This window comes from Doryrhamphus excisus, linkage group LG13 (genome assembly GCF_037039965.1).
Source record: "Doryrhamphus excisus strain RoL-2023G ecotype Guam linkage group LG13, RoL_Dexc_Guam_v1.1, whole genome shotgun sequence".
NCBI lineage: Eukaryota > Metazoa > Chordata > Actinopteri > Syngnathiformes > Syngnathidae > Doryrhamphus > Doryrhamphus excisus.
In genome coordinates, this window is record NC_136369.1 from 20,512,535 (window position 1) to 20,532,915 (window position 20,381).

The window sequence follows — 20,381 nt, forward strand, 5'->3', positions numbered from 1 at the left end:
CCAAGCGCCACAGCCCCCCCCCCCCAATATTGTGACGCACACTAAGACAATAATCCCAGTTATATGCACAAGTGCTGAAAATGGTCCTATTTTGCAATGTCAAAAGATTCCCGGATCCAGACGGTCATCCGGATCACCCCCAAAATGTAATCACTTCTTCCATATCCCATTTCCAATCATTCCTGAAAAAGTCCTCCAAATCCCCTCAGAATAGGTTACATTATTTTGAAGACAAAAAACCACGGAGGTAATAGAGTTGAGATCAACTGGCACATTAGCGTAGACTGCGTACTTCCTGCTGGCTACCGTCGCATCAATGTTACAGCTGCTCCAATAACGTCCGATGAAGTCCTAATACTTTGGGAATAATAGTCATAATATCCCCAACAACTGCTATAAACATCTGAAGAATGACGTTACTTATGAGAATAAAGTGGTGCTGTTTACACAAAACGTGGTAACGTTTGGAGAACGGCGCCGTAATGTCCGACACTGAGCCGGTAGACATTGGAAGGTTGTGTAGTGTTAGCGTTTTGTCTGTTCAGCGTGGCCCCAACACTCCTGTCCCACTGAGTGTGGGTGACCATGGAGTCAAATATCACATAGCCAGTAAAAAAAGGTCTTTGTGAAGCCCAAACATCATAAGTGCATTTCTGAGTCCTACTTAAATACTTGAAGCGGCTGAACTGTTGGAACAGGCGGCATGTTGCTGTAACAGCTGTAACAGCTGTAACAGCTGTAACTGCAGTAACAGCAGTAACTGCAGTAACTGCAGTAACAGCAGTAACTGCAGTAACAGCAGTAACTGCAGTAACAGCTGTAACAGCAGTAACAGCTGTAACAGCAGTAACAGCTGTAACAGCAGTAACAGCTGTTACAGCTGTAACAGCTGTAACAGCTGTAACAGCTGTAACAGCAGTAACTGCAGTAACTGCAGTCAGGGAATGTCATCATTGGTGGACCGCCACAGAGCATTATGGGCCCCCCATGGGGGCGTCCGAGGGCAACAAGCAAGTCAAAATGATGACTCTTGTCCCCCTACAGTGCTAGCATAGTTAGCGTCTGACATATAAAAACAAACATGAACATAGAAAAATAGCTTTGGAGTCACAGTGGATAAGGCTTTTTTTCCTTGTCGTCGTCCATCTGTGCTGTCATGCCACTCTTCTTCATGCAGAGGAACAAGAAGAAGAAAAAGAGGAGTGGGTTCTGGCGTTCCCAGGAGCAGGAAGCAGACGGCGTTGCCGGATGAAACGGTAAAGGCAGCGGGTGCCGGCGTCCTGATACCAAACCTGCGTTCAAGTCCAAAGAGCGTCACTGCGTGCAGCAGGACGGGCCCTCGGCGCAGCAGCACATGGAGGAGCCCATGGCTTTGGGCGGGATCAGGTCCAGGTCCTCGTCGTCGGGGATCTCGTCCAGACGGTAGCCATCCTGAAGCAGCTGCTTGCTTAAGTCAGGGTGGACCTGCAGGGCACGTTTGCTTAGATTCTCTGTACTCTTGCCAAGTCATGGGTCAGCTAGTACGTGTTAGTACCAGTACGCTAGTACGTGTGTTAGTACGGCTACCATCAACTACAACGCCGCTCACAGCTACTGCTTCATGGGGGAGGACGCCATTAATATCACCACTGCCAACTTTATCCAGATTGTCACTCAGGATTGACTATTTACAGCATTATTACCATAAATACCCGAATCACCATACATGATTTTCCTAAACTCCAAGAAGGTGGTGTCTTTATGGAAAGCTACTTGGAACTACTACTATGGAAAGTTGCTACTACATGTGAAAACATTCTATTAGTCAGTGACTCACCTCGGCCGACGAGTAGCCGGAGGAGCACTGCTCGAAATCAATTTCTTCATCGCTGCAACGACAGGAAAGACCGGTTTAGTCTGCGTTGTTGTGGAGTGGAATCGTGCGTGCAGACTCAACAGGTTTAATCATCTGCTGAACGTGGCAAAACTCACACAGAAGAATATTTGATTTCCTTAAAAAGGGACCGCATCCAGCTGCCGAGGGGAGACGACATTCCCACGTACAAATTGGTTCGTCACGATACAAAGCCGATGTTGCAGTCTTCAGCGTGGGCCGATATCAATGCAATTGGCACTGAATCGCACATTCTCGTATTACTTATTCAGTAGAGTGCAGTATTAGAAAAGGCATGATGAAGTGATACTAAAACAGACAACAATACAGTCGTCCCTCGCTACATCACTCCCTCACCTTTTTTGAAAATCAACTAGTTGACCTCCAATTTATTTATTCTAAACTTAAAGGGTTTCAAAAGGGAGTATTGAAGAAGGGCAATGTAAGAAGCCAAAAATGTACCACTTCCACACAAAATGTGAGGAGAACCTTTTTTTCACTCTGCATCCATGACTGGCTACATTGAGTGCAAGGTCGGGTGATGTATTAAGGATAAACATCACTGCTGCCGGGGCTGCACGGCGGATGAGTGGTTAGCACACAGACCTCACAGCTAGGGTTCAATCCCACCCTCGGCCATCTCTATGTGGAGGCCAAAGTAAGCTTGGCTGGATTCTACCACGGCAACCAACAAAATTTATTTTTAGTCAAGATTGTTAGCCCGCAAAATCATGAATTTGCATGTATGGGAGAAAGTCAGGGTTTTGCAAGTTCAAGTCAAGTCAAGTCCGAAGGCATAGGCTTACAAACCAAGACCTCTACCAAATAAATTGCCACGTTACCATCGTAACACTATTAAATTGGACAATTAATGCATTTTGAGGCTGCACAGTGGACGAGTGGTTAGCGTTGCAGGCCACACAGCTAGGAGACCCTGAGTTTGATTCCACCCTCGGCCATCTCTGTGCGGTACTCTGGTTTCCTCCCACATTCCAAAAACATGCCAGGTTAATTAGCGACTCCAAATTGTCCATAGGTATGAATGTGAGTGTGAATGGTTGTTTGTCTATATGTGCCCTGGGATTGGTTGGCCACCAGTCCAGGGTGGACCCCGCCTCTCGCCCCAAGACAGCTGGGATAGGCTCCAGCAACCCCCGCAACCCTCGTGAGGATAAGCGGTAGAAAATGAATGAATGAATGAATCACTGTTGCCTAGTAGCCAGAAGACTACTGCACTGAATTCAAGTAATTTCTGAAAATAGTGAATATAAAATAAGATAGTAATAATATAACAGAATATAGCAAAGGGGCAATAATCAAACAGCAGTATTGCGTATTATTTGAGGGGTCCCTTCAAGGCCGTTGAATGAAGAGGCACAGTCGAACGCACTTCCGGTGAAAGATTTATAGCAGGAAACAAACAGGATGTTCTTATTAAAGGCTTATTGTGTTTTGTTTTTTTATGAGGGATTAAGTGTGTCCTGACCTGTCCGAATCCAGTGCAATCAAAGTTTCCTCCGCATGCTGACTCAAGGCCGTGTAGCCCTTGTTATACTTGACTTTCCTGATCAAAGGAGAGATGGCAGATTGAATTTATCGGTGTTGTGGCACAGATTGACAGGCAGTTGTAGCCTCTTGTTACCTCTTGGCTCCTTGTCTGGGCTGGTGCATGACAGGAGGTCCTGGTGCCAGAGCTTTCTTCTTCAGAGCCTTCCTGGCTAACTCCCTGTGCTTTTCTAAGGGAGAAGAGCAACCACAGCCATGAAGACGAAAAATAGAGATGACAGTATAGCCTGTGAAGGGACAATGCTATAGAAAGTAAACATGGATATACGTTAGAGTAGTCAGTGTACAGCTTGCATAGCTTTACTATTCACTTAAAACGAGTCAAAACACAGCCATGACTGTCAGTAGCAAGATAATTGCGTCTTGCCGTCATAGTATGGGGCCGCACGAGTGCTGCAGGCACTTGGGCGAGCAGTGCTTCACTAAAGGGAAACATGAATTCCAACACATATGTGACTTTCTGAAGGCAGTTTTCCAACACGATAAGGAGGCCAAAACACTCCAAGATGAAAAGTGTCTTGAAGCACAGAGGAGGCAAAATTGCGACAAGTACGGGTGTCAAAATACGCGGAAATGGCGACTGTCACGGGAGATTGCGGGGAAGGAAATACACTAAGAGCAGAGAAGACGGTGTTCAAGATCCTGCTGCAAGTGGTGACGACGGAGTGAGAGATGAGGAAGAGTACCACAAGTGAATCGGACATTTTGACAAGCTGGTTAAGTATTGTGGAGACAGGGGTCTGAGAAGTCACATGAATGACCTAAACACATTTGTCGCAATTAGAAAGCAAAAAAAGACCAACCTAATGTGGCAGGTGTGGATTTGAACACTTACGCAGCTTGAGGTGGATGGCTGGGGCTCTGGACATGATGTAAGGTCCTCTTTTCTCCAAAGGCCTGATGACTCCATCTCCGGTTTTGGGTCTTGTGCCGCTGCCGGGCCCCTTTAAGTCAAAGACATGTGTCCGATAATCATGTGCTATCTGTCATACATAGTCAACACCATAATGTCATGCATTTCATTCAGTCCCATGCATCACAAATCCATTGACGAGCATCTTTTGTCAATTAGTGGCAACCGTTCAAAATGACTCCACCCTCAACAAAACGTATTTCGGTGCCACCGGCCACTAATTAAGGAAATGCGGTAGTTGTCATCTTGTTTTCTATCCGTTAGCTCCGTTTTAAGCCACTGATTAGTCGCTAATGTGCGCTTACCAAGGTAACAACACCCACCGCCGTCAAAAATGTGCACATATCGTCAATATTTATGCGTGTCGTTTCAATGTAAACTACTGTCAAACTCTAATGGCTGCTAACTAGCTAGCGACAGTCAGGAGTGTTCACTACAAGCTAGCTAGCCGTCTCGCTAGCCGTCTAGCTAGCCGTCTAGCTAGCCGGACGAGCCTCGCCCCCGTTTACCGTCAAATTCTGCGGACTCGCCGTAGCTTCCAGCAAGCTGTCCTTTTCCGGTTCCTCGGAGATGTCGTTCATCATCTCGTCGAGTTGTCACAACGTAGGCCAGAAGTCTGCCATAATTACTTTCAGTTTGTTTGGCACACCGGTGATGGCCGCGTATTGACTTGTTAGCTTTGTATGCTAGGAGCGGATGACGAGGTTTAGTTCTACTTCCGGTTTCAAAATAACACCGGAGAGGGACGTGTGGATGTTTTTGTAATGTTACGGTGGTTTATTAAATTGATGCATAGGTTAAATACATTACATTACACAAATAATTGAATACACTTACTAACGAAAGCGTGCTATGACGTGGTTATTAAAAAAACTGCCAATTGTCTCTTGAACGTATTCCAAAAAGAAACCATTTTGTCTGCTTTTGTATGCGCTTGTCGTGCTGTATTTCCTATACAAAGTCAAATATAGTCGCATTAACGCTTGACTTTTAGAGACCAGATAATTGTAACGCATTTTGACACTTTGATTTGTCGCCCTCCAGCGGCAGTTTGAAAAATCGTCAATAAACGTGATGCCATTATCGATTGATCAAGCTGAAGGAAATTCGAATTACTTGTGTATAATTAAATAATTCAATCAATATTTGACAGTGTTATTTAGATTACATTAAAAAAACACAGACAAGCTGCTTACAGAATTTCTTTATTTGAGGTCCGCCACTTTGTACATAACAGGACAGTATTGGATCAATCAACACTATGGACATTTTTGACAGGAGACAAATCAGGAGAGCTAAGGAGTCCACCTAAGAAGAAACACACAAACAAAATAACATCCTCAAGTGCGAGCTCACTGTATGCTTACCACAACAACAGAGTTTGGTGGCGCACCTTAACATCTTACAGCTTGTCCATGCCGAGTTCCTCCGGTGTGGAGATGCCCAGCTCTGACAGCGTGGGCTTCAGCTCCTGGATCAGGTACGGGTAAATGTCTTTGTGGGGGCCGGCTTTGTCCTGCAACACAACGGAATTAAGCGTTTCCTTCATGATCGGCGCAATACTTACCTAACAACACATCTTGAAATTGTGTACTTCCCAAGCTAAACGTCCCATCAACCATTTCCTGAGTTCCCGACATCCAGCGGCACACACATGCATGGAACCACAACTTCTCAGCGGCACACTCACTTTGACAGCCTCCAGGATGCGAATGGCACTGGCCAAGTCATTGAGTCTCCTGCACGCCCTCAGTGCAGAGTCCAGGATCTTGGCCTCGGGTACGAGGTCGTAGCAAATCAGGGTGTTCATGCCTTTAGATGGAGAAGTAAACAACCACAAGGAACACTTCAAAATAGGCTGATGCATTCCGGTTCCAGCTCGTGTCTTGGTGTAGATGGGAGAACGAAGAAGGCCTGTTGTCTACGTTATATGTGCCCGGTCCACGGTGTAACCTCACCTCTCACCCAAAGTCAGCTGGGATAGGCTCCCGCTGACTTGTGTATGGCGGCCTAACACAGAAACGATCCACAACTAAAAACCATAAAAGCAACGCAACGAGTTATAAACGCTGACATCACATAAAGGCTGCAAGGTGAACGAGTACAACTGCCAAAAACACACACAGGTACACAAAACAAAACAAAGACTTAGGCTATGCTAACATTAGCTATGTACAATATGAAGTGTTAAAGACATAAAGCAGCGTCTTTTTAGTTGTGGATCATTTCTTTCTTTGAACCGTTTACTTACTGGCCACCGTATCCGTGACTCTTATGAGGACAAGTGTTACCGCAAATGGGTAGATGACTGTATTAATATTAATAATAATAACGCATATAATAATATAATATAAATAATATATAATATATACAATAATATTGTATAATAATAATAACAATAGTAATAATAATAGTAATAGTACTACTAATAATAACAACAACAATAATAATAATAACAACCTTTCCTCAGCTCCCAGGCGTCGATGTCAGGTTTGTTGAAGTAGGTGACCCAGCGGGCATCAAACTCCTCATCCGTCTCCACTTTTCCATGGGAATAACATCTGGAAGCTAACGGAGCTGTAAAACATTGATTTATTTTATTTGTGTGTTTCCGCATCATTGTGTGGCACATTTACAACATTTTTATGGCCTCTGAGATGGTAGAAAGTATTCCAAACAGCTCTCCGGATGATGCAGTGCGGTTCCCCACGACAATAATAAAACCATATTAACGTCACTATATGACGACTAATAATAAAAAAAAACACTAATACACATTATAAACCAAATATAGCGTCTAAAATTAAATATGTAACGCTTTAAATGTCGGGTATTTCAATATAATGTATGAATATTATATAATATACGTTTAAAGCTGGGCTGCGTTTCATCTGCGGCTGGTGACTCTCTCCAACTACACAAGGAGGGTCAACACAAGGTCGTGACACCTTCAATCAATTAGCTTTTCGCGCTTTTTCTTCATTTAAATACTGAACGCACGGCGAGGGTAAAGTTCAATCTTAATTTTAAGCATTAATAAATGGCGACTATTAGAAAAAGACGCCAATGTCACCCTCAGCTAGCGTTCGCATGCAGCCAGGTAGTAGGAAGCTAAGCTAACCAGCTAACTCGCCCTTTATGTGCTATTTCCATTCATTTGTTCACAGTCAACGCTACTTGTTTCCCCTGCGGGTGTAAAGACAGCACTCCTACCTGCGTGTCCTGTTCGGGACAGCGCCAACGTCCGGGCTCCTGTAGCCGAGAACCGGAACACAGCGCGGAGCATAGCGAGATGATAGGAAGGTGCTAACTGTTAGCGTGGACGCTAAAGGACTGGACGGACAGACACGAAGTGGAGGCGACGCCGCATCACGTGATCGACGGAAATAGACGAAGTGGGGAAAAGCCGTGTTGCGATAGGCTCATTTCATTGCATTGATATCTCCATGGAAGTTTGACCCTAACTGTAATATTTATCATTAAACAAACACATTTCTAATGCTTTAACCTGAATAACGTTATTGTTTTATTATGAATTGTTTTCCATGTCTCTTTTAACTTCTTCGTGTCACCCCCAATGTGTCACTCTTGTCTTTTGTCACTAGGGGGTGCCCTTGGTTTATAGAAATGACGGCAAATGGTGTTTTGGAATTACTGTAGCGCCTGCCATGTGTTCTGTTCCCATTGTCGCCTCGATTACAACACAATCAGGTTTAATTATGCTTATTTATGAACATATATGTGCGCAATAAAAAAAACACAAAATGGAGGTGCAGCGGATTAGCAGATTCGTTATGTGTGATTCATGTGTGTGTGTGTTAGGGTTCTTAGTGACGTACTACACTAATCCTCTTTAAGCTCTATGCCACCATCCTCGACGCCCATTAGTTTAATGCCCTGCTGCCGCTGCCGCTGCCGCTGCACATCCCTTTCTTTTCATTCCTCCAGGATTGCATCTCTTGAAATCTTTGAAGAATATGACTTAGAAATGAGTGCTTAGGATGATTAAAAGTTAAGTTCCTTCACCTTTCACCTTCCCGTTGGGTAAATTAATGCAGTTTCTTCAATTTAAAGGAAAATGTCATTAAATTGAAGTCTTAATTAACTTAATCGGATTGTAATGTCATTTCTGGCATTAATTGGGTTCACGTTAGTGTGGAGGACGAGCAAATCAGACATTTGAGTTTTTAAAATGTTCTTCGTCACCTCCAAATGATTTATTATTCAACCCATGTCCATTTTTTAACTTTATTCACCTTATTTGTTACAAAGTCCATCATTGGACATGTTTTGTGTCGTGATAATGTTAATATCACGTGTTATCGTGATAACACTGATAATGTTTGGGTTCGGCCATGTTTTGTCCCACTGCGTTCGGCCATCAGTGAACGCACCGCAGTAGTGTGCTGTGACGTCAGTGGAAAGTTGTTGTTATGACTTCTCCGACTCTGTTTCGACACTCGGCAGATGTGCCTTCGTCCAGATTCTGTCCTTCCCCACGCCTCATCCTTGTTTCCACAAGTTTATTCGGTGCGTGAATGCATAAGGGTGATGTTTTAATTTCATTATGAGAGCTGTGAGAGCTTGGTGAACTCCTGTGTTCATTAATGCTAAGATTAGCATTCAAGCTAACTATATACATATATATCCGAGTCTTGAGATTCAACCACTACAGTAATAAATACTAAAAAACAAATTATTTAACTTGTTTTTAGACAGTTCTGAAGGTTTTATTGGCATTTTCCAGGGTAAATGTGTTACAGTCTGGAATGGACATGAGAGACAAAAAAAAAAAACAACGAGTGGCACTATTGCGGACAGGGGGCGGGGAAAGAGGCTCGTGACCTACTGTACACGTGCAGTGTTTAGCGTGAGGCGGCCATGTTGATAAATGACAGATGACGTGCATGACTTCTGTGATGCGAGGAGGTGGGGAAAAAACATCTTTTCTCATCGATAAAAACGTCAGATTGAAGCTAATATGTCTCTCGTCGAGACAAACTCGCGTTTTACGGTGAAATGAACAAGACTTTGGATTTGGAACAGTCGCTTTTGGCTCCCTGAGGACAAGAAGTTTATATACAATCTCTGGCATGGCCTCCATTTGATCATCATATTTCTATGAAGACTACACTGGTACAGTGGTGGCTACAAGCATCATTCATTTTATGTTACATAAAAAAACACAAAAGAACGGGGAATCTAAACGTGTCTATGTACACAACTATCATTTCACAACAACACACGACGACCACAACGATGAGGGCTGACGTGATGATGATATGTGCAGACTCCTACACAATAAAAGCATGGTTTTGCGGGCGCCTGCGGGCCAACAAAACAAGCGCAAGGGCACGGGTACACTGGGTTGTGTTTCTCTCTCGTGTTTGTGTCTTGTGGTTTTTGGTTTGGAGGTGGACTGTGTGAGGGAGGGGGGAGGGGAACGGGGGGGGGGGGGGCACTTTTTGCTGTCGTTTAGCCACTGCCCAACATCTTTGTAGCACGCTGGTTGGCCTCGTCGATCCTGGTCTTGTTGGAGTCCGCCTGGAGAGGGAACAGAGTGGTAGGTCCTTAAAAACCGCACAACGCTCCTGTCACATAGAAAAGATCTTTGGCTATCGTTTTTGCAGCTTAGCGCTCCTGTCATATACAGGATCTTTGACTACTGTTATTATAACAGGTCTGTAAAACAGTGCCTCTGTCATATAGAGGATCTTTGACTACTCTTTATACTAGGTCCTTTCAAACAGCAGAGTGCCTCTGTTTTGCATTATTTCCTTAAAAACAGCACAGCTCTCCTGTCAGATATAGAGGATCTCTGACTACTTTTTATACCAGGTCCTTAAAACAACAGAGCTCTCATGTCAGATGTAGAGGATCTTTGACGATTCTTTTTGCAGTTGATCCTTAAAAACAGCAGTATGCTTCTGTCAAATAGAGGATCTTTGACTACTCTTTATACTAGGTCTTTTCAAACAGCAGAGTGCTTCTTGTTTTGCAGTATTTCCTTAAAAACAGCACAGCTCTCCTGTCAGATATACAGGATCTTTGACGGCTGTTTTTGCAGTTGATCCTTGAAGTCAGCAGAGTGCCATTGTCATATAGAGGATCTTTGACTACTTTTTATACTGGGTCCTTTCAAACAGCAGAGTGCCTCTGTTTTGCAGTATTTCCTTAAAAACAGCACAGCTCTCCTGTCAGATATAGAGGATCTTTGACGACTGTTCATGCAGTTGATACTTAAAAACAGCAGTCTTATAGAGGAATCTTTGAATACTGTTTTTTTATTCTAGGTCCTTAAAATCAACATAGTGCCTCTGTCGTATAGAGGATCTCTGACCTCTGTTTATACTACATCCTTAAAAACAGCAGCGCTCTCCTGTCATATACAGAGGATCTTTGTCGACTGTTTTTGTATGTCTCTCATGTCAAATAGAGGATCTTTGGCTACTGTACTTATACTCGGGCCTAAAAGACAGAGTGCCTCTGTCAAATAGAGGATCTTTGAATAGCCTTTTTGCAACAGGTCTTTAAAAAGAGCAGAGCACTCATGTCGTATATAGGAGATCTTTGCTGCTTTCTTACTAGATCATTAAAAACAGCAGAGCACTCGTGTCGTATACAGAGCATCTTTGACGACTGTTTTTGTAAACGCTCCTGTCATACATAAAACATCAACTAGTGTTTTTGCAGCAGAGCTCTCATGTCATATAGAGGATCTTTGACTACTGACATTGCACTTTTGTAGTAGGTGCTTAAAAACAGCAGAGTACCTCTGACGTATAGATGATCTTTGAATAGTCTTGCAGGTCTTTCAGTAACAACAGAGCACTCCTTTCATAAATAGAGGATCTTTGGTATCTTATTTTTACATGTGTATGACTGTAAAGAAGGTTAAACTGTTATTGAAGTCTGATAACGGACAGCGTTTGACCCTGGAACAGACTATTTCTATTCCCATCCAAGCGTCTTTTGTGCTTGGATAAAAAGTGTGTGTGTGTGTGTGTGTGTGTGTTGTTGTTTACCTTCTCCATGATCCGGTCGATCTGGCGGTTCTGGGTGTCAATCTCCTGGCCCATGTCCAGGGCCATGTGACGCAGGTTGCCAATGATGCCGCCCACCTGCTCCAGGTTCTCGTCCATCTCGTTCTCACGGGCGTCGTTCGTTACCCTGGAACGAACACACACACACACACACACACACACACACACACACACATAAGCATACACAAATCCATCCATCCATCTTCTGTACCGTGTATCCTCATTGAGGTGGTGGGGTATGCTGGAACCTATCCCAGATGACTTAGGGCGAGAGGAGGGTACACCCTGGACTGGTCGGCATACCCAAGTCTTTTATATTTTTAATGTTTTCATTTTAAAAATAATCATAACGATAGCGTTTGTGAGGAAATAATGTTCTGATGATTAATATGTTCTCCATATTGCTTTAAAAAATAGGTACATTTCTAGATGAAAATACATTAAATACATTTTTTTAGTTATTTCAAATTATTTGGGGTTTTATTCCATCAGGATTGTTGTTTAAAATGTTAAAAAAAATTATATAATTACTAGGAATGTCCCACATTGGCCGATATGTGGATATTGTCCAACTATTCATTCATTCATTTTCTACCGCTTTTCCTCACAAGGGTCGCAGGGAGTGCTGGAACCTATCCCAGCTGACTTCGGGCGAGAGGAGGGTACACCCTGGACTGGTCGGCATACCCAACTCTTAATATTTTTAATGTTTTCATTTTAAAAATAATCATAACGACAGTGTTTGTGAGGAAATAATGTTCTGATGATTAATATGTTCTCTATATTGCTTTAAAAAATAGGTACATTTCTAGATGAAAATATATTAAATAAATTAAATACATTTTGATTGCAAATTATTTGGGGGTTTATTTCATCAGGATTGTTGTTTAAAATGTTTGAAAAATTATATAATAAATATATAATAATAAAAATAAAATAATAAAAAAATGTCCCACATTGGCCGATATGTGGATATTGTCCAACTATTAATTTCCAATATCGATATCAGCTAATACCGATATATGTAACGTTGTTTTAGATATTGCTTTTCATGATCGGGTAAAAAATCTGATACCAACATCAACCGATTTTTATGCTGATATCATGCCGAAAATTATCGGTACCGATAGTAATCAGACACCCCTAATGATTACTCATTTTAATGTTAATTATGTTTTGTCGGTATGGAACCTAAATGGCGTTAATGTGAATAGTGATTAACAATAGCATGTTAACAACACACACACACACACACACACACACACACACACACACACACACACACACACACACACACACACACACTCTCACCTGCGGATGAAGCCCCCGCTGATGGCCATCTGCTCGCGCTCGTCCACCACTCGAGCGCCGGGCTGGCTGTTCACCACTCCATCCTGGTTGCCACCCCAGGCCTGGCCCCCGCCCTTAATCCTACCATACACACATGCACTGTCAGTGGCGTGTGTGTCGTATTAAAAAAAGCACATGCTTGCACAGGAGGCGTGCGCGTCCACGTATGTACAGGACTCTTATGCAGCCGTCCAAAATGCATATAAGACGTCAGCGGCACGGCCTACACTGACAAGCAGCGACACAATCGCACACGTGCAATTACCACCCAATAATTGATCCAAACGTGCGGATCAATTTGACAAGAGACACAACAAGGGGGAGACACGGACAAAAGACGCACATATAAGACGACGGGGGAGAGTGGGAGGAAAAAACAAGCTGTGTCTATAAAAAGAGAAGCCACATTGTTAGAGTCAGAAAAGAAGAAAATAATAAGACGGTGTGTGAGTGATGATGACAACGGGCCCTTCATTTCATGTGGATGCACACACACACACACACACACTCACATCACACATCACACACACACTTCCATTGGTGGCGTCGTTGTGCGGAGAAGCCGGTGAGCTGATTTTGGTTGAAGAAAAGGTAAAAGAACGACGCTCACGGGATGCTCCGCACAAGCCAGAACGTTCTGCTGGTGCTTAAAAACAACCCCAATTAAGCTGCTTTTAGTCGCCATGATGCCAAGGTTGCAATAGGGAGCACTTGGACACTTCATTAGGTACACTTTCACCCTCTCGTGTAGCGTAATCAGCTCCCCGAATAATAAAAACACAAAAAAATGGACTTTCCAGTCAGAAGACTTGAGTATATTTTGGTGCAAATCCAGATAAAAGTGCAGTGACATAACACATGATGTCGACTGGAGCAGAACAGCAACGCTCAGTGGGTCTCGATTTTGCTTTATCAGCAGAAGTTGAATTTCGGATAACTTCGGAAAAATTGACAAAGTGGACCCATGTAAAAAAAAAAAATTCTTACACAAAAAATGTAATTTATTAAAATTTATTTAAAAAAAAATTGGATGAAGATGAAGAAAGAAAATCAGAAAATGTGAAATTTGAAGATGTGTTGATGCATGCTTTCAATGTTTTTTGTATTTAAATGCATGATAAAAAATAGATTTAAAAATATGTCAATATTTATAATATAGGAATAATATATATAATATAATAATATATAAAAGTAATAATATATATATAATATTATAAAGTATTTATAATATGTTATAAATATATTTATTTTAAAGTATTGTGAAAATGCTACCAAATAAATAAAATTTTGTTTGTAATTTTTATATTGCAAAAAATACTGAAAATCCAAATTACTCTCCAAAAGATTTTGGAGTATTTTATATCCTTCCATTTGAAAAATCCACAAATGTTTATATTTTTATATATAAGAGTTTTTTCCTTGCATTCAAAAAGTATTACATTGAAATTTCTTTTGGGGAAAAAAATGAGGTAAATATCTTTTTCCAAAAGTCGGGCTAACGCTAAAATCAGTGGTTGAATAGATCACTGAAAGGGCAAAACTAGCATAACAAAATGACGGGATGGCGGGACGCCATGTCTGATTCAGACCTTCCGTCGCACCAGGTGGGTGTACCTAATGTTGCGTCCTGTCATCCACCCTTGCCTTGTGTAGCGTAGCCGACTGGGCGGCCATTGGTTGTCATCATGTCAGAACTCAGGCAGGATGGACTTTTATTGTCAAAGGACAGTCCTGAGGAGGGGGGGGGTGGGGTGGGAATAACCTGCTGGATTATGCCAAGTGTGGAACAGTGGAACCTCTAAAGTAAAAAAAAAATATATCCATCATCATCGGAGCGGTGGTCATGTTTAAAATTGGAGCGAAGAATCAGCCAGAGGAGGTTCCATGTTTCACAAAGCCACTAAAACTAGTCTGGGTGCCTTTCAGGGGTTGGGTTGAGTGGGGTTGGCTTGTGGGGGTGTAGCGTTAGTCTTGGGGGGGGGGTGAAGGGCGCCGTGGTCCGTGCCGACGCCGCTACCTGCGGGAAAAGAACCTCTCATCCAATGAACAATGAAGGGCGTGTGAGGAGGAAAGCAGCCATGAAGGCTTGAGAGAGAGAAGAGCAAAATGAGAGCCGTTGTGGCGTTTCTAGTTTCTGGTGTTATTCATGCATGCAGGCATACACGCAGGCTTTCACATCAACTTAGTGGACAAGGAAGAATTACAACATTTTTCACCCTGGCCTTAATTTGCCCGTCTTTAATATTTCACAAGAGCAAGTCTTTTTTTGGAGGGAATGACTTTTTCTTTTTGTTTTACACTATCCTGGACTGCTAGCGTCTAGCCGCTAGCGTCCGGCCGCTAGCGTCTAGCCGCTAGCGTCTAGCATCTAGCCGCTTCGCTTTGGACTTTTTGGGGGACAATTATTGAAATGAAACATGAAAAAGTGCTAAATGGGTGGTCTTGCTAACTTACGTTGGCCTGGCCTTCCGTGTTACAACGTTTCCTCTTATGGCATTTCCCGTTACAACGCTTCCTCTGAGATATTTCATGTTATGACATTTCCTGCTACCGCCTTTGTGTTACAACACTTCACATTATGTTACCTTTCATTTTACACAGCTTCTTGTTACGACGTTTTTAAAAAGCTTTGGGTTATGTTTCGTGTTACAACATTTTGGGTTACAACATTTCATGTTACAGCGGGAACTGTTGTCACATTACATTGTTTCATGTTGCAACATGTTTCATGTTACGACATTTCCTCTTACGGCCTTTCATGTTTCAAGTTACGTTTCATGTGTTTCATGTTACAACATTAAATGTTGTGACATTACACTATTTCATGTTTTGGCCTTTCATGTTGCAACATTTGACGTTACAACGCTTTGTGTACGATGTTTCATGTTACCACATTTCCTCTTACGGCCTTTCATGTGAAACATGAAAAGGCATTCCATGTTACAACGCTTCGCGTTACGACATTCGGGTGTTTAAAAAGCTTGGTGTTACGTTTCATGATACAACATTTTGGGTTACAACATTTGACATTACAACGCTTTGTGTATGATGTTTCATGTTACAACATTTCCTGTTACGGCCTTTCATGTTTAAACATTTCATGTTACAACATGAACGGGAACTGTTATCACATTACATTGTTTCATGTTGCAACATGTTTCATGTTACGACATTTCCTGTTACAGCCTTTCATGTGTAACATGAAAAGGCATTCCATGTTACACCGCTTCACGTTACGATATTCGGGTGTTTCAAAAGCTTGGTGTTACGTTTTCATGTTACAACATTTTGGGTTACAACATAAAATGTTGTGACATTACACTATTTCATGTTTTGGCCTTTCATGTTGCAACATTCAACGTTACAACGATTTGTGTACGATGTTTCATGTTATGACATTTACTGTTATGGCCTTTCATGTTTAAACATTTCATGTTACAACGTTTCATGTTATGACATTATGCTGTTTCATGTTATGGCCTTTATTGCTACAACATTCCATGTTACACCGCTTCATGTTGCAACAATTTGTGTTATGTTTTGTGCTACAACTTTACATATTTCATCTTACGGCATTTCATGTTGTGATGTTTCATGTTTTAACACTTCATGCTACAATGCTACATGTTTTTGTTACCTTTCATGTTACGACGCTTCATGTAACGGCCTTTCATGTTACGACGTCTCATGTTAAAATAACGCTTAGTGTCACAACACTTGGCATTATCGCATTTCATGTTACAGCGTTTCATGTTACAACGTTTCATGTTACAATGTTCATGTAACGGCCTTTCATGTTACGATTCTTCATGTTAAAATAACGCTTACTGTCATAACGCTTGGCATTATAACGTTTCATGTTACAACTTTTCATGTTACGACGTTTCATATAACGGTCTTTCATGTTAAAATAATGTTTAGTGCCACATCGCTTGGCATTATATTTCATGTTACAACATTTCATTTTACAACGTTTCATGTTACAGCGCTTCATGTTAAAATAACGCTTAGTGTCACAACGCTTGGCATTATAACATTTCATGCTACAACATTTCATGTTACAACGTTTCATGTTATGATGTTTCATGTTACGATGCTTCATGTTAAAATAACGCCTAGTGTCACAACGCTGGGCATTATCCCATTTCATGTTACAACATTTCATTTTACAACGTTTCATGTTGTAACATTTCATGTTACAGCGCTTCATGTAAAGATAACGTTTAGTGTCACAACGCTTGGCATTATCCCATTTCATGTTACAACATTTCATGTTACAACATTTCATGTTACGACGTTTCATGTTGCAATGTTTTATGTTTCATGTCACATGACAATAAGTGTCTGACTTTAGGTGTTGTAGGTAGAAGGTTCAAGTTACACTACTTACTCTACTTACAACGTTGTCATCTTGCCCCTTTCTGCTGCTGGCTTGTTTTTGTTGTTTTTTTGCTTTTTTGTATTTTTAGAAATTGAAAACCAGACGGAGCGACCCTGGTGGTTTTTGTAGGGCTCAGGTTGAAAAGTATCAGAATTGTCCCTGTTGCATTACACACACACACACACACACACAGAGAGAGAGAGAGAGAGAGAGAGAGTCATGCATGCTGCACTTGTTGTCGTGGCAACGGGCCGGGCGTCTCACAGCACAGTGCACCATGCGCTACAGGCCAGAAGCAGGCCAGAAGCAGGCCAGAAGCAGGCCAAAAGCAGGCCAGAAGCAGGCCAGAAGCAGGCCAGAAGCAGGCCAGAAGCAGGCCAGAAGCAGGCCAGAAGCAGGCGGGGAAACACATGCAGCACCTACTTGTTACACGGACATGAACATAGACCACAGAACTGTCCTAGATTGTTCAAATTCTTTTCTGCATCCTTCATGTCCTTATTGATTTGGTCCATCCCCTCCTCGATGCGCTCCAGTTGCTCTGATTACCAACACATTGACATTTTTCCAGCAAAAGAACGACAGCACATGAGAAAAGAAGAAGAGATCGGGGAGAGGGGGTCGGAGGTCGTGGGTGGCAGAGAGGGACGACAAAAGGAGAGGAGACAAAAGAGAAAAAGAGACTGTGACAAGAGAGAGACATGAGACATCACCACCATCACCACCACCACCATCACCACCACCATCACCACCACCATCACCACCATCACCACCATCACTGGACAGGCAAGAGCTCGCGGCTCCTGGCCGGTACCTACTTTTTAATACACGGGCATATGAGCCCACAGCACTGTCCTATATCTTTTAAATCTTTCTCGGCCTCCTTCAGGTCTGCGTTGACCTTGTTCATGCCCTCCTCCACGCGATCGAGTTGCTCTGGTGAGGAGATGAGAGCATAGTCATTGAGTCTTTGCGGCGCTCCGCTTGCCACTTGGAGGATGAGCGGGAGGCGAAGCTGAAGCGCCGACTCCTCAGGGAACCCCGCTTTCTACTCAGGCGGGATGCAGACTGAAACCGGGTGCCCTAATGGCCGACTAAGCATCTACCTGAGCCTCCTTTGGGTGCTAAAGGAATGCAGACTCGGCATCAAGAGTGGCCTGAAGGTGCTATTGTACCAGGACGGTCTCGGCTGGTGGAGCATTGGGTATTGGGTATTGGGTAACGGGCCAAAGACGCATCTGCAGCCAGCAGTTAAGTTCTGGCATCACCAGAAGTTGCTCCTCGTGTGGACATCCTTCCACCGAGGGGGTCCACTTCACACTTACGGGATTTAGCATGATTTATTCCAAAATAGTAGCATTCACTGTTCATAAATGGAATATTTATATGGAATCATTTTTGTAGAAAACCTGTTCATGAACTGCTACAGCTTTACATATTTCATTTTACGGCATTTCACGTTGTGATGTTTCACGTTTTAACACTTCATGTTACAACGGTTTGTGTTACCTTTCAAGTTACGACGCTTCATGTAACGGCCTGTCATGTTACGACGCTTCATGTTAAAATAACGCTTAGTGTCACAACGCTTGGCATTATAACATTTCATGTTACAACATTTCATTTTACAACATTTCATGTTACGACGCTTCATATTAAAATAACGCTTAGTGTCACAACGCTTGGCATTATAACATTTCATGTTACAACATTTCATGTTACAACATTTCATGTTACAACATTTCATGTTACAACATTTCATGTTACAACATTTCATGTAAAAATAACGCGTAGTGTCACAACGCTTGGCATTATAACATTTCATGTTACAACATTTCATGTTACAACATTTCATGTTACAACATTTCATGTTACAACATTTCATGTTACAACATTTCATGTTACGATGCTTCATATTAAAATAACGCTTAGTGCCACAACGCTTGGCATTATAACATTTCATGTTACAACATTTCATGTTACAACATTTCATGTAACGGCCTCTCATGTTACGATGCTTCATGTTAAAATAACGCTTAGTGTCACAACGCTTCGCATTATAACATTTCATGTTACAACATTTCATGTTACAACATTTCATGTTACAACATTTCATGTAACGGCCTCTCATGTTACGATGCTTCATGTTAAAATAACGCTTAGTGTCACAACGCTTGGCATTATAACATTTCATGTTACAACATTTCATGTTACAACATTTCATGTTACAACATTTCATGTTACAACATTTCATGTTACAACATTTCATGTTACAACATTTCATGTTACGATGCTTCATATTAAAATAACGCTTAGTGCCACAACGCTTGGCATTATAACATTTCATGTTACAACATTTCATGTTACAACATTTCATGTAACGGCCTCTCATGTTACGATGCTTCATGTTAAAATAACGCTTAGTGTCACAACGCTTCGCATTATAACATTTCATGTTACAACATTTCATGTTACGACGCTTCATATTAAAATAACGCTTAGTGCCACAACGCTTGGCATTATAACATTTCATGTTACAACATTTCATGTTACAACATTTCATGTTACAACATTTCATGTTACAACATTTCATGTTACGATGCTTCATATTAAAATAACGCTTAGTGCCACAACGCTTGGCATTATAACATTTCATGTTACAACATTTCATGTTACAACATTTCATGTAACGGCCTCTCATGTTACGATGCTTCATGTTAAAATAACGCTTAGTGTCACAACGCTTGGCATTATAACATTTCATGTTACCACATTTCATTTTGCAACGTTTCATGTTACAACATTTCATGTAATGGCCTTTCTTGTGCAACACCCCTTTGGTCACCATGGAACTCGTATTAGCATTGTTGTGCTAGTAATTTGGGTGGATGGCGTGGCGTTAAAAGAGATGGACGTCAGCCTCTCATCACGACGACGTTTATCACCTGATTGATTGACAGCCTGTCTAACATCAATCTGCCCTACACAGATGTACACGCCCACAATAGCGCTAGCTTTGTTTACATCACATTGCACTAGAAGCATGACTGACGCACACACAAGTCCAACCCTTTGGTTTCTGGGAATATCACATACTGCATATTCAGGCAACCTTCCCACAGGAGCTGCTGTCGGCGGCTCTCCACACCGCTAATACTCAGCTAAACACAGTCGGCTCCAGCTAGCTGATGCGGAAATGTGGACGCTAATGTGCAGTACTTTATGAATTAACATTTCAAATCATGTTGAATTATT

The 20,381-nt window shown here is 42.1% G+C and overlaps 3 protein-coding genes across 4 annotated transcripts in view; all 3 read right to left on the reverse strand.

The window, feature by feature from the left end:
• Positions 1–905: 905 nt before the first annotated feature.
• Positions 906–5,086, reverse strand: fam219b (family with sequence similarity 219 member B). The gene is made up of 6 exons (XM_058089667.2): positions 4,862–5,086; positions 4,275–4,383; positions 3,516–3,609; positions 3,360–3,437; positions 1,817–1,868; positions 906–1,464 (listed from the first exon to the last, which is right to left on the reverse strand). The coding sequence occupies exons 1-6, from the start codon at positions 4,934–4,936 to the stop codon at positions 1,315–1,317; spliced, it is 558 nt and encodes a 185-aa protein (XP_057945650.1). The 5' UTR covers positions 4,937–5,086; the 3' UTR covers positions 906–1,314.
• Positions 5,087–5,541: 455 nt separating this feature from the next.
• cox5ab (cytochrome c oxidase subunit 5Ab) lies at positions 5,542–7,730 on the reverse strand. Its single transcript, XM_058089668.2, has 5 exons — positions 7,566–7,730; positions 6,813–6,929; positions 6,043–6,164; positions 5,746–5,868; positions 5,542–5,660 (listed from the first exon to the last, which is right to left on the reverse strand). Exons 1-4 carry the CDS (start codon positions 7,636–7,638, stop codon positions 5,755–5,757), a joined length of 426 nt encoding a protein of 141 aa, XP_057945651.2. The 5' UTR covers positions 7,639–7,730; the 3' UTR covers positions 5,542–5,660; positions 5,746–5,754.
• A 2,042-nt stretch (positions 7,731–9,772) lies between these two features.
• The window catches only part of LOC131139780 (synaptosomal-associated protein 25-A-like), a 32,762-nt gene continuing 22,153 nt past the window's right edge, over positions 9,773–20,381 (reverse strand). Inside the window, exons 5-8 of one of the 2 annotated variants that reach the window (XM_058089666.2) lie at positions 17,945–18,062; positions 12,707–12,826; positions 11,378–11,522; positions 9,773–9,896 (exon numbers count right to left, since the gene is read on the reverse strand). In XM_058089666.2, the coding sequence (XP_057945649.1) occupies positions 9,828–9,896; positions 11,378–11,522; positions 12,707–12,826; positions 17,945–18,062 (452 nt within the window). In that variant the 3' untranslated portion in view covers positions 9,773–9,827. Of the gene's footprint in view, positions 9,897–11,377; positions 11,523–12,706; positions 12,827–17,549; positions 17,668–17,944; positions 18,063–20,381 lie in introns of both variants that reach the window. The other variant, XM_058089665.2, reaches the window with a different exon arrangement.

Bases quoted from the DNA above. Each gene is read 5' to 3' on its own strand.
- fam219b (XM_058089667.2), bottom strand. From the start codon at position 4,936: ATGATGAACGACATCTCCGAGGAACCGGAAAAGGACAGCTTGCTGGAA. The intron at 3,438-3,515 runs GTAACAAGAGGC...TCCTTTGATCAG, and splicing joins CCCAGACAAGGAGCCAAGAG to GAAAGTCAAGTATAACAAGG. The intron at 1,869-3,359 runs GTCAGGACACAC...CTGTCGTTGCAG, and splicing joins ATTGCACTGGATTCGGACAG to CGATGAAGAAATTGATTTCG.
- cox5ab (XM_058089668.2), bottom strand. From the start codon at position 7,638: ATGCTCCGCGCTGTGTTCCGGTTCTCGGCTACAGGAGCCCGGACGTTG. The intron at 6,930-7,565 runs GTAGGAGTGCTG...AATGTTTTACAG, and splicing joins GTCCCGAACAGGACACGCAG to CTCCGTTAGCTTCCAGATGT. The intron at 5,869-6,042 runs GTGAGTGTGCCG...GTTGTGTTGCAG, and splicing joins GCATCCTGGAGGCTGTCAAA to GACAAAGCCGGCCCCCACAA.